The sequence below is a fragment of the Phoenix dactylifera genome, chromosome 2 (genome assembly GCF_051530095.1).
Source record: "Phoenix dactylifera cultivar Ajwa chromosome 2, Ajwa_hap1_PhDact_Kaust_v1.1, whole genome shotgun sequence".
NCBI classification, from domain to species: Eukaryota; Viridiplantae; Streptophyta; class Magnoliopsida; order Arecales; family Arecaceae; genus Phoenix; species Phoenix dactylifera.
In genome coordinates, this window is record NC_143191.1 from 29,124,255 (window position 1) to 29,137,500 (window position 13,246).

At 43.5% G+C, this 13,246-nt stretch overlaps 1 protein-coding gene and 2 pseudogenes across 1 annotated transcript in view; all 3 read left to right on the forward strand.

Moving 5' to 3' along the window:
* Positions 1-3,095: 3,095 nt before the first annotated feature.
* LOC103720265 (G-type lectin S-receptor-like serine/threonine-protein kinase LECRK3) lies at positions 3,096-7,777 on the forward strand (annotated as a pseudogene).
* Positions 7,504-8,448, forward strand: LOC103720266 (uncharacterized; annotated as a pseudogene).
* A 28-nt stretch (positions 8,449-8,476) lies between these two features.
* LOC103720254 (potassium transporter 26-like) overlaps positions 8,477-13,246 on the forward strand; it is a 5,816-nt gene continuing 1,046 nt past the window's right edge. The window contains exons 1-8 of the mRNA XM_008809865.6: positions 8,477-9,501; positions 9,604-9,826; positions 11,112-11,357; positions 11,900-11,950; positions 12,081-12,341; positions 12,419-12,471; positions 12,564-12,933; positions 13,192-13,246. The exon at positions 13,192-13,246 is cut by the window's right edge and continues 1,046 nt beyond it. Of these exons, the coding sequence (XP_008808087.3) occupies positions 9,373-9,501; positions 9,604-9,826; positions 11,112-11,357; positions 11,900-11,950; positions 12,081-12,341; positions 12,419-12,471; positions 12,564-12,933; positions 13,192-13,246 (1,388 nt within the window). The 5' untranslated portion in view covers positions 8,477-9,372. The remainder of the gene's footprint in view (positions 9,502-9,603; positions 9,827-11,111; positions 11,358-11,899; positions 11,951-12,080; positions 12,342-12,418; positions 12,472-12,563; positions 12,934-13,191) is intronic.

Sequence of the window (13,246 nt, forward strand, 5' to 3'; positions counted from 1 at the left end):
GTAAGCACACAAAAGTATTCGAATGTGGCCTATCTTTAGCCAAGTTCTGTGACGAGAGTTCTATTTAACACGAAGGCCACAAAGAGATGACCATGGCTTCTGAGTCTCTTATTCTGTACCTCCTGCTCTTGCTTTCTCCTGCCTTCATCACTGCTCAAACTAACGGCAGAATAACCTTGGGCTCCTCCTTGTCCGCCCTTGAAGAAAACAGCTCATGGGCTTCTTGATGCGGCTGGAGCATGGAGAAAAAGAGTTCACAATGCTGCTGGGTCTGAGGGAAACTCAGAACCAAATAGGCACTGCAAAAATCAAGTAAAACTCTGTTTGCTGAACCAGAAACAGAGCATGAAGTAGGAGATTAACGCTGAAACTCTCAAGCGTAATTTTCATTCATTCATTGACGGTTGAAAAAACAAAGACCAAGAAGAAGAAGAAGAACCCCTTCACGCGATCCTTATATAGGATCACAAAACACCCTAATCCCTCATACATTCGGACTCAAGGAAAACTAAACCCAAACCAATAAGACTCCTAATCCCAACTTAATCCAAACTAGACTTAATGACAAGGACTCTTAACTCAAATGAAACAGAATTCAAATGCAAAAGGACTCTTAATCCAGCACTCCACGGTTGGATTTCAATCACAATCAACCCCCAGGATCAGCGTCTTCATCCCTATCGCTTCCATCTTCATCGGGGCTGATTTTCTGTCCTGCATCAGTCCCCTCCACTTGAAAACAACTCGCCCTCGAGTTAATGTTTGGATATAGCTGCTTCTCGATCAATTCATCTATCTCCTCTGGCACAATGAGAAAAGACTTCCCCTCTACTTTAGAAGCTTTGGGGGTAGTGCTTTCATTCTCTAGCACTAGTAGGATCTTCTTACCCTGCCAATGAAATAAATAAGTATTATCTTGACCCCTGTATGTATCTGTATCATGCTACCATGGACGCCCAAGTAAAACATGGCATACGTCCATGTCTGCCACATCACACAAAACGTCGTCCCTGTAGTACGGCCCGATTAATAGTGGCACTCTGCAAATCTTGTCCACTCTTGTTTCCGCACCTTTTTTAATCCAACCAATCTTGTAGGAAGATGGATGTCTCTCTATCTTCAATCCGATCGCACTAACCAATGCAAAAGAAACAATATTCTCGCTGTTGCCACTGTCAATAATCACATTACACAGTTTTGTTGACGGTACAGCGGGTCTTGAAAATGTTGTGGCGTAGCGACTCTTCTTCACTCTTCGGGACAAACAGGATATGCTGAACCACAAAAGAAGCTAGAGGCCCCTGATTAGGCATCGTCAGCACGATGTCGTTGTCGTCAGTCGGCACCTCCTCTTGTTCTTCCTTCTCAAAAGGCACCCCTTCTTCCGCAGCTTCGACCACATTGGCTGGTCGCCTCTTTGGACATTCGTTGGACCGATGCCCAATTTCCTGACATCGTAACATTTTATGGGCATTGGCTTTTCATAGGGATTCTTGTTACCTTTCGAGACCGCCAACTGCTTGCTGAAATTTTCATTTCCTCTGGTCATGGACGTTGGCGGCAGATGGCCTGAAGTGGCAGCCACATCAACGGCCTTCTGCTTTGCCATGGGGAAATCCGGAGAAACTGTCCGACTTGTGGGCTGGTCGCCTTCCGTGCTGCCTGTGCCTCGAGCTTTAGGGACAAACTTGTGGCTTCAGATAAACTCCACACCGGATGTAGATCTACCTGATCTCCGATTGTCGGTTTCAATCTTCCGATGTACCGTGCCACTTGCTGATTTTCCATTTCTGACAAATTGTTATAGGCGTTGAGACGATTGAACTCATCCATGTACTCGGTCACCGTCCTGGGGCCCTGTCTGCAATTTTGATATTGATGTATAGCGTCTACTCGTAATCAGGCGGGAGGAATCGACCACGCAGATGTTGCTTCATCTTCCGCTAGGTGGTGATTTGCATCTTCCCTTGCCGCAGACGGTTTTGTTGCAATTGTTCCTACCATGCGGATGCTCCACCCCTCAATTTGTATGCGACCAACTTCACCTTTTTCTAATCCGGGATCTCTATATAATCGAAGAATTTTTCTACTTCGGCCAACCAATCCAAAAATCCATTAATATGGAGGTTTCCGTTGAAAGTAGGGAGGTCCATGTTCAAACGGAAATCAGGGGAGCCCCAGTTTCGAGCACCCCAATGGATCCCGTACGCCATAGGTTCTGCATTCCCTCCTGGGCGGAACTCATGGAAACAGTCGAAGGGCCTGCCTTACCCTAGGAAACCTCGGTCGAACACCCATCCTCCACCTGGGGCTCTTCGGTTCTGTCCGCCTCCCACATACCTGCAGTCGGCTGGTTCGGCGTTCCCTCTTGGGCGCGGTCCATCAAACGCGATGAAGGCCTCCGCTCCATCTCCTTCCTCATCAGATGACTCCGAAAGAATCGGCCGCCCTACGCTGGTGGGGTGGATCTCGTGCCGGTACTGGCGGACCGTGAGGGAGATCCTCATGGGCTTGCACGCGCTCCCGATTGGGGTCGATCCGCATGCCTTGGAGCACCTGTTGGATGTCACAGACGGCTCCTTTCAAGCCGCGAACGGCTTCCCACAAAGCTGGCATCCCTTGATCGCCATTGCCGGGATGAACACTCGCAGCACTATCATTCGCCATCGAAGCCCAAAGACCTCGCTCTGATACCAAATGATGCGACTGGAACATGGAGAAAAGGAGTTCACAATGCTGCTGGGTTTGAGGGAAACTCAGAACCAAATAGGCGCTGCAAAAATCAAGTAAAACTTTGTTTGCCGAACCAGAAACAGAGCATGAAGTGGGAGATTAATGCTGAAACTCTCAAGCGTAATTTTCATTCATTCATTGATGGCTGAAAAAACAAAGACCAAGAAGAAGAAGTACAACCCCTTCACGCGATCCTTATATAGGATCACAAAACACCTTAATCCCTCATACATTTGGACTCAAGGAATACTAAACCCAAACCAATAAGACTCCTAATCCCAACTTAATCCAAACCAGACTTAATGACAAGGACTCTTGACTCAAATGAAACAGAATTCAAATGCAAAAGGACTCTTAATCCAGCACTCCACGGTTGGGTTTCAATCACGATCAACCCCCAGGATCAGCGTCTTCATCCCTATCGCTTCCATCTTCATCGGGGCTGATTTCCTGTCCTGCATCACTTCTCCCTCTGGGGAATTTGCCTTTGGCTTTTGCTGTATCGCTCACATGGTGTAACAACCCAGGACCTCACCCAAAATGGCTAACCGGAAGTTATTATTTGGGTTCCTTGATCCTGTATAAGTACCCAAGATCTACCCCACGAATAACCGATGTGGGACTAAACATATGCCCGCACGGGTAGGGGTGGCAAAATATGACCCGACCCGCCAACCCGACCCGTGTTCGACCCGCCATAAATAGGTTTGGGTTTGGCCTAAACAGGTTCGGGTCGTAAACAAGTCGACCCGTTTAACCTGTTTATTAATTGGGTTGGATACGGATTTTAGATGTCTGACCCGTTTAAACTGTTTAACCCGTTTAACTGTTGGGCAGGTTAAACAGGTCTAAACAGGTTAAACGGGTTAAACAGGTTAGACAGGTCTAAACAGGTTAAACGGGTCTAAACAGGTCGGGTTGGGCAGGTTAAACAGGTTGGGTTGGACAGATTAAACAGGTCTAAACAGGTTAAACGGATCAGGTTGGGCAAACAGGTTAAACAGGTCGGGTCGGGTTGGGTAAACAGATTACTTGTTTATTAAACAGGTTAAACGGGTCGGATCGGGTTACCTGTTTAATAAACAGGTCAGGTTCAGGTTTGTAATTCCTGACCCGTTTAATAAACAGGTCGGATTCAGATTTATAGTTTTCTGACCCGACCTGTATTTGACCCGACCTGTTTATGCCTGACCCGACCCGATTGCCACCCCTACGCACGGGTCCTCACACACGGACCTCTACCTTGTGGCGATATGGTTCGACAAAATTCCTGACAAAACCATCATTTGGTATCTGAAACGGAACGGCAACGACCTAACCGTGCATGGAGGATTTGAAGTCATGCTCACCAGCGATGGCCAGTTCATGCTCAGCGACCATAGAGGGCAGGAGATGTGGAGCGCAGAGACGAGCAGTGTCAGCTACGCTGCCATGCTCGACACCGGTAACTTCGCTCTAGCAAGCAACGGTTCAAGTTATCTGTGGCAGAGCTTCGACCGTCCCTCAGACACCCTGCTGCCTAGCCAAGTGCTGGATCCAAGCAACACGCTCTCCCCCCCTCAATCGGACTCCGACTACTCCATCGGAAAATTCGAACTTCAGCTGCTTAATGGAGATGTCGTGCTTAATCTGATAGCTCTCCCCTCCCAAAATAGCTATGGTCCTTACGAGACTAGTCCAAACACACAGGGTCTGGATCACGCCTGATCTTCAGTCCGTCAGGATTCGTGTACATGGAGATGCTGAATGGAAGCTCGGTCAACCTCACCTCGGGGGACACCTACTCAGCACAAGAATTCTACCAGAGGGTGACGCTCCCGATGGTGTATTCAGGAAATATGCCTACCCGAGAAATGCCTCCACGGGGAGCTGGCAGCCATCACGGTGGGTTCCTGAAGACATTTGCAATTCAAACTGGGCGGACATTGGCAGCGGTGTTTGTGGCTTCAACAGCTACTGTATTCTCGAAGACAGCCGGCCTACATGCAAATGCCCACGGATGTACTCTTACATGGATCCAAACAACACTCGCAATGGCTGCAAGCCTGACTTCGTTGCGCAGAGCTGTAGCATGGATGCATCGGAAGCAGGAGTCACATACCGCATGCTGGATTTACTTGGCACGAATTGGCCGGCATCGGACTACGAGAGGCTGACTCCGATGAACGAAGATGACTGTAGTAGAGCTTGCTTAGAAGATTGTCTCTGTGCGGTGGCAATCTTTGGGACTGCAGGTTGCTGGAAGAAGAAGCTCCCCCTCTCCAATGGAAGAAGCCCTGTGCCCGACGCGAAGGCTTGGATTAAAGTAGCAGTCGGCAATTCCTCTTTGCCATCTCCTCCTCCGGAATTGCACGAAAGGAAGAGAGACCAATCAAAGTTGAACCGCGTTGGTGCAGTGATGTTAGCTGGTTCGATGCTCGTCAATCTTTTCCTACTCTCAGGAATTGCTTTGTTTTTCTTGCTTCCATTTCGCACGAAACTTAAGAGACGTCACCAGGATTCAGACATTGAAGGAGTAAACTTGCGCTCCTTTACCTACAAAGAGCTCGAAAAGGCCACCGACATGTTCAAGGAAGAACTGGGGAGAGGGTCATTTGGTGCGGTCAAGGTGTTTAGGAGGACATGCAGGGAAAGTTATTGCAGTGAAGCAGTTAATGAAGTTTGTGCAGGAAGGAGAGAAGGAATTCAAAACAGAGATGAAAGTAATTGGCCAGACCCATCACAGGAATCTAGTCCGATTGCTAGGGTGCTGCGACGAGGGACAGCACCGCCTGTTGGTGTATGAGTTCATGACCAACGGCTCTCTAGCAAGGTTCCTCTTTGGAAGCAGGAGGCCTAGTTGGGATCAGAGGATGGACATTGCATTTGGAATAGCTAGGGGCCTCGTATACCTGCATGAAGAGTGCAGCTCTCAGATCATCGATCCATTGCGATATAAAGCCCCAGAACATCCTTTTGGATGACCGTCACAAGGCCAAGATAGCTGACTTTGGATTGGCGAAGCTTTTGAAGACCGATCAGGCCCGAACAAGTACTGGTATAAGAGGGACTAGAGGGTATGTCGCGCCTGAGTGGTTCAAGAATAGACGCATCACGGCTAAGGTGGATGTGTATAGCTTCGGGGTCTTGTTGCTGGAGATCATTTGTTGCAGGAAGAATGTAGAACTGGAGATGGAATTTGATGAGAAGGCAGTGCTTGCGGATTGGGCTTACGACTGCTATATGGCAAGGAGACTGGAGATGTTGGCGGAGGATGATGCGGAGGCCAAGAGTGATGCTGCGAGGCTCGAGAGATTGGTGAGAATTGCTATTTGGTGTACTGCTGAGGATCCTCCTTTGAGGCCTTCCATGAAGGAGGTGGTTCAGATGCTGGAAGGAACAAAAGAAGTACCTGCACCCGCAGATCTCTCGTATATCAGCTCTTTCAATTGAATATTCAACTTTATTCTTGTATCCTTCTGTTTCTTTTGATTGTTCTTGTAAGAGTGTCATGCCCCACAAGATAGTCCATTTAAATAGTTGGAAGTCATATTCAATTCTATACTACAATTTAAAGCTTAGATTTATCTTCAGATTAACTGCACTTCAGGATGTGATTCTTGCAACATAAAACTGATCTTGCAAGTTCTTCTTCTTTTTTCTGTAGGAAACTTTGCAATCAGCTCTTTGGCATTAACGATCTTCTTTAAGATAAACCTCATGCCAAAATCTACAGAAACAGGGGTTGAAAAGCATGACGCCATATATTTGATCCTTTCCAACTAATCATTTAAGAGAACATTTTGTGACACTTGAAATCACTTCTCCCATCTTTTCTTCTGTCGATCTCAAATCATACAAATTTCTATGAAGCCTTGTCTGGGCATCAGAAGATCTAAACTATCACGACCCAGATTCGGAGCATAATTTGTCGCGGCCTAGATTTGAAGCATGACACGACCGTGCTACCAAGGCATACAACCCATGATAACACGAAGCTAACATTATATTTAATTTTCAAATCCATCTCAAATCTAATAGAATCAATAGGAATCCAATTTCATTATTCTTTAAATAAAAACCAAATTCCAGAGTTACCAAAGTATAGTGCTGCCATAACCAACCTAATTAAAGACATGCATGAAGCCTCTCCAAACGCCAGACCAGATATCACTCAAGCAAGGGCTTTGCTTGATTGGGCATTCATCTCCATGAAACTAGGTTAGTCATAGATTGTTGCATATGTGGTAGGCTTAGGATTTGAAGGGACCTTAAATCTCATCTTACTGATGCCCAGCCTTTTTCACATTTCAGGTGTGGTTTCTTGTTGATGAACAATTTGTCAAGAATTGCTGAAGAACAAATGAGAAGAAACACAGAATAGCAACAGAGAACAAGAGAGAAAAGTTGAGAACGAGAGAGTTTGATCAAAGTTGAGAATGAGAGAAAAAAGAATTCTCAATATGCCTGATCTGAAACTACAAGAACTTATATAATAGTGAATTCTAACTACTCTGTTTTACTAATCTTGCACAGCAAGCTGGAGGCTTGCATCTTCACTAACTACCAACTAACTAATCTAATAGTTTTAACTGAAACTAACTGATTCTAACAAATCTAACTGAAGCTAACGGAAGCTAACAGATTTAACTGAATCTGAAGCTAACTGATCCAGATAATATAGGAGCTGTGTAAATAAAATTGCAACACAATTGCCTGTGGAATTGCAGAAATACTTACCTGATGGGTCATCATCAAATATCAGCATGCACCATCCTACTTCCAGTATGCATGATGAAGGTTAGTATAAACTGAAAATCAGTGAGCTGATCACAGCATATGAAAGCAGAAAGACATCACTCTGGTTGTTGGTCCTGGTTTGTTGTCTGATGCCTGGAACCTACATCCCGGACAATATGTGTATTAGCTACTGTAATTGGATTTAATATGAAAGCAACATCTCAGCACAAAATTTTGGCATTTCTTAATATTGCTTTCAGCACAAAATTTTGGCATTTCTTAATATTGCTTTCATGTCTCAATATAATATTCCGCAGGTTGTAGAAAACAAAGGTTCTTTGATTGACAAGGAGCCATTTAAACAGTGGATATCCAAGAACAATCAGAATAGTCTGGATAGCAAGACTATCTCGCCAAGAGAACATGTTCATACGGGACAAAGAGGGATAGCAAACCCTCTCAAAATGTTTGAAGAGGGTCCTTCTAAAGGCTTTGAAATAAGCTTTTTCCAAGAGGAGCCACAACAGAATTCTCGGAAAACAAAAGCAGTACATCCTGAGACCATACAGATATTTCAGAACGAGGCATTTAAAACCTTCATTGCTGAGTTTGAGAGCAGTAACCTTGACTCCAGAATTAGTGCTAGTAATAATCATAACAATGGATCAGGGAGAAAAGAGCTAGAAGCTGAAGCGGATAGGCTGAAGGAACAGTTTGAAGCAAGCCGACTTGGAGAAAGCCGAAATTGCATCCAAATATGAAAATTTGTCGGCCATTTGTCACTCTCAGCGGCAGGAGATCCAGGAGCTGAAGCGTGCCCTTGCAGCAGCAACTCCATCGCCATCAAGTAAGGATAGCTCAAAGAGCCATGTCTCTCTTGGAAACTTGCAGTCTGGAACTCTGGTACATCTTCAATCTCTGCTACTTCCTATCAGATGCTCTTTTTTGTTTTCCAGCTTTGAAAACTTACCCACCCATACAGCTGCTGCAAGCTAAACTCTACATAATGCTTGTGTGGAGAATAAGATTGAAGGAACTGTGTGGGAACTCCAGCAAGGGATGGTCGCAAACAGTTCTCCATCACCCAGCCCAGAGCCCAAGCCATGGCAGGCATTTTCTGGGGAGCCAAAAGCCCAGTCTGGAGCAGCTGGTGCAACCAATGGTCACCAAAATCTGACCAAGCAATCGGTGGGGGTTCAATCTGGAAAGCTTCACAGCAGCACCATTGCTTTCAGTCTGGAAAACTTCTCTGGTGCCCTGTTGATTGCTTTCACGCGGAGGAGATCTTTTGCGATTCTCTGCGCCGGAGAAAATAGCCAAGTGAACGTGCCCGGTTGATTGCTTTCCATCTCCAGTGCCCTGTTGATTGCTTTCACGCGGAGAAGATCAAGCATGTCTTCTTGCAAGTTGAAACGGAAGCAATGATTGCTAACCGTATCGCTCATCGCCGGTCTCTTTCCACGAAGGTCCTCAGGCTCTTCCATCTTCTTTTTTTATTTTTTTAGACGATAAACTATACATTCGACTAAGACTCGCTTCCAAATCCTTCTAACGTCTCAGATTAAATTAAATCATACCAACGACTTTACAAGTATAAATTCGCACCTTCAATCGTATCGATCGGAGATTCCATAAGGCTCTGTTTTTCCTTTTTTGGCCTGGCACGGCCGGCTATGAGAAACCGGACGCCTTCGGAGAAAAACAGCGAACTCCGTGCCACCTCTTAAAAAGTAAAGCTTTTGGCCTTTCGTTTCTAACGCGGAGTTACCGCGGGACGTGGAAGCTTCCTTGCTCTCTTCCTCGTGGCAATATATGCGCTGTTAGTAACTCCCAACCACCCCTCCAGTTTCTCTTCTCTTTACAGAAAACCTTGAACTTAGTACATAGCTCCCCGTGTCTCGGTTTCTCTTGTAACCAAAGATGGAGGAGGCAAGAGGAGGTGAGGCCATCGTAGATATGGACAACGGAAACCCTAAAGAAGATGGTGAACAACCAAGAAGAACACTTGGTTTCGGTAACGCTTACATGATCCCACAACGCCAACCAACGGTTTGTTTAAAATCCCTACGTACCTTTTTCTTATCACCTACTCTCTCTCTCTCTCTCTCTCTTCTTATAGCGAAGTGTAAATTTTAATGGAAAATTTTACAGAATTTCACGTTGATGCAAACGGTGCTGCTAAGCTATCAAGCGCTTGGGGTGGTGTACGGCGACATCGGAACTTCTCCCCTCTACGTTTTCTCTTCTATCACCTTGCCGAACCCGGGGGAGAAAGATATACTCGGTATATTGAGTTTGATCTTTTGGACTTTGACGATGATGGGTTTAATCAAGTATGTAGTGATAGTCTTGCATGCTGATGATCACGGAGAAGGTAAGAAATTGCCGTGAACGTAAGCATCATATTACTTTTACGGATTTAGCACTGCTAGCTTTTTGTATATTTTGAGTTTTGGTTTCTTAATTTTTGTAATCATTTTTGCGTGCTTTTAAAAAGTGTTTCTTTGGGGTATTAGTTTCCTTTCTGGTAGGGGATAGAAATGGAAGATTATGATGAATTTCCTCCTCCTGTTTCCTGTCTTGCATTGGAAATCCCACTGAAAGAGACTGAAAATAATCATTTTAAATCTATTTACTTCATCCCTCTTCTTTTGAAGAATTATACAGATTGGTTCGAGCATTCTTGTAACCTAAGAACAACATATTTATGATTTTGAGTGACAAATCTTTTGAGCCGAAGCCCACCACCATGGTAAGCTTGAACAAGGATATAGGATGGCTGCGCATAACGATAACTAAAGTTAAAATTTGTAGTTCACAAAAATGGCATCAGAAATTATATTCAAAATCAACTTTTACATATTGGGGTTAGGTTCCCCTTAATCACATACTTGCACTCAAGAGAAACTGGATTTTTATTGGAGAAAAAATCATGGTTCACCAAGATGCAAATATAGCCATCAGCTCACAAGGGTCATGATGCTTGGGGCCGCACAGCATCTCTCAACATTTTTTTTTCTATTATTTATTGAAACTCATACACTGGCCCTGATGGTCCTCATCAAACATATTATGACAAGTCTTGCAAGCTAAAGAATATAGAGAAGGCGAATGCACACTAGTACTCTAAGAATGGCTCGTCATTTGTTCATTAAATATTATTTTTCTTAATTTAATGCTTCTAACTATTAATGGTCCTTTTACTAAAAAAAACCAATACAATGAAAGGTGCTTCTGCTTTTCTCCTCAGAGGGGCCTAACTTGCTCTGAAGTTCTCTATGTTTAGAGCTTCTTATTTAATTATGCAACAAAAATCATCTAGACAGGATAATAGTCTAGCATATGCATTACCAGGGGCATGAGAGTTTATTTATTCATGCGCAATATTAGTCTTCAAATATATCCATTCTTAAATTTATCAACTGGAAAATTTCTCTTGCATCATGAATTTTCTTTTCTGATTAATGTTGACCATCTCTGGTTTGACAGAAATAATCTCCTTGTTTCAAACCAGAGAAGTCTTAGAAGTTTATTTGGGACTTATATATATGATATATATTATGTCAGTCCAGATCAACTGTCTATTATTTTCACATGTTTGCATGATCATTTATATTCAAAGTTGTCAACTTTTTTTCTACTTTGTTCACTGGATATAGGTGGCACCTTTGCTATATATTCCTTGTTGCGACAAAATATACATTTCAAGGGCAAGATGATTATGCCAAGTACAAGGTTGGATTCTGATAGTAACTTGAGATATTATAGTAGACGCAGTGGATTACATTCTAAGGCACATAAGTTCTTGGAGAAGAACTCGAAAGCACAGATTCTGATTACCATCATAGTATTGCTTGGAACTTGTATGGTAATTGGAGATGGAGCCCTCACTCCTGCAATCTCAGGTACTTATCAGCATGTTATCATTTTTTCTGTGCATGGAGGTCCTTGCATGCAAATAAGTAGAAATAACTCAAACTAAACTCACGTTTGGTTGACCTCTTAAACTAAATTTAAGCTCGAATTAAAAACAGACCAGACTTAACAATTGGTGTTTGATGCCACTGGGCCTATACCTTCCATCAACCTGCAAGGTATGGTACCTTTCTTATGTTCTCAAGTAAAGATGGTCAAAAGGAAAAGAAGAGGGGAGAAGAAATGCATTGAATTGAGCATAGATATATTGTTAGAAAGATTTCAGCTGCAAATCTTCTCTTGGGGGTCGTTAAGTTGACTTTTTTATGGGTACCGGAAGCAAGAAAACCAATGACATCATCAAAATTATAGATTTGTTATGAACTTTGTGTCTTCATTATTTTTGTGTAATAATTGAAGTAAATTTCATATAAGAATGCTTATAAATTCTTGTGTGCAGGGGAACTTGCTTTTATGGTACTCATCCATTTCTTGGTCATAATATCTTATTTTTTTTCATCTCCTTTTACAGTTCTTTCTGCTGTCCAAGGAATCCAATCGAGATCCTCAAAGATTACACAAGGCAAGTTTTGATCTCTCTCTCTGTCCCTCTCTGCCTGGAGTATCTCATTTTCCTACTGTTGCTCTCTTTATGCCTCGATCAAATAACAAACAATTCTCCACTGAAATACTGAAGCTTACTTGCTACACAGATGATGTTGTCATCCTCTCGGTGGTAATCCTACTCATTCTTTTCCTCTTTCAAAGATTTGGGACGAGCAAAGTTAGCTTTTCTTTCTCCCCCATCATGCTTCTTTGGTTTGGGTTCATTGCATCCATTGGCGTGTACAACATCATCAAATTTTACCCACCAGTCCTCAAGGCACTCTCACCCCATTACATATACTATTACTTTGCAAGAAATCATAAAAAAGGGTGGGAGCTCCTGGGTGCAATTGCTCTATGCATAACAGGTCAGTATTTGATGCACTTTTGTGCCTAAGAAATATTTTACACCCAGAATGTTTTCTAACTATGAATTGATAAACAGGTGCTGAAGCTATGTTCGCTGATATGGGTCACTTCAGCAAGCATGCAATTCAGGTGAACTGTTAGTTATGATCATCTTATTAACTTGCATAGGGACTACTACTGTATCTCCTGTCCAGCCTAGCCTTGATAATTTGTGTCTACAGCTGGCTTTCTCGACCTTGGTTTATCCTGCATTGATCCTTGCCTATGCTGGTGAGGCAGCGTTTTTTATCAAGAACCCTGATAAGATTAGCACCACATTCTATAGCTCTGTGCCTGATCCCATATTCTGGCCAATGTTTGTCGTGGCTACCCTTGCTGCTGTTGTTGCTAGCCAGGCACTGATATCAGCAAGTTTCTCCATCATTAGGCAATCTATTGTACTTGGTTGCTTCCCACGAGTGACTATGACACACACCTCCGACAAGTATGAAGGCCAAGTCTACTCCCCTGAAGTGAACTATTTTCTGATGATTGCTAGTATCTTAATAACAGTAGGATTCAAGGGTGGCGCAGAGATAGGAAATGCATATGGTAAGTAGGCCTTGTCTAGCTCCTTCTATTTGGCATTGGCAGTTCAGAAATTTCTTGTCTTTGCTACCATCAAGAATATAAATGAGGAATAGTTCCAGTAGCATAGAAGGCGAGGAGGGGAAAAAATATAACTAGACGTTTAGGAATGGAAGAGGAAAAAAATAAAATTATGATACTTCATTGTTTTGCTAAGGACATGACACCTGAACTCCCATTTTGACCTCTCTCTAATTAGGATATGATTCTTGCTTTATGCAGGAGTAGCAGTGATATGGGTGATGCTTATCACAACATTCCTCATGGCTGTGGTGAT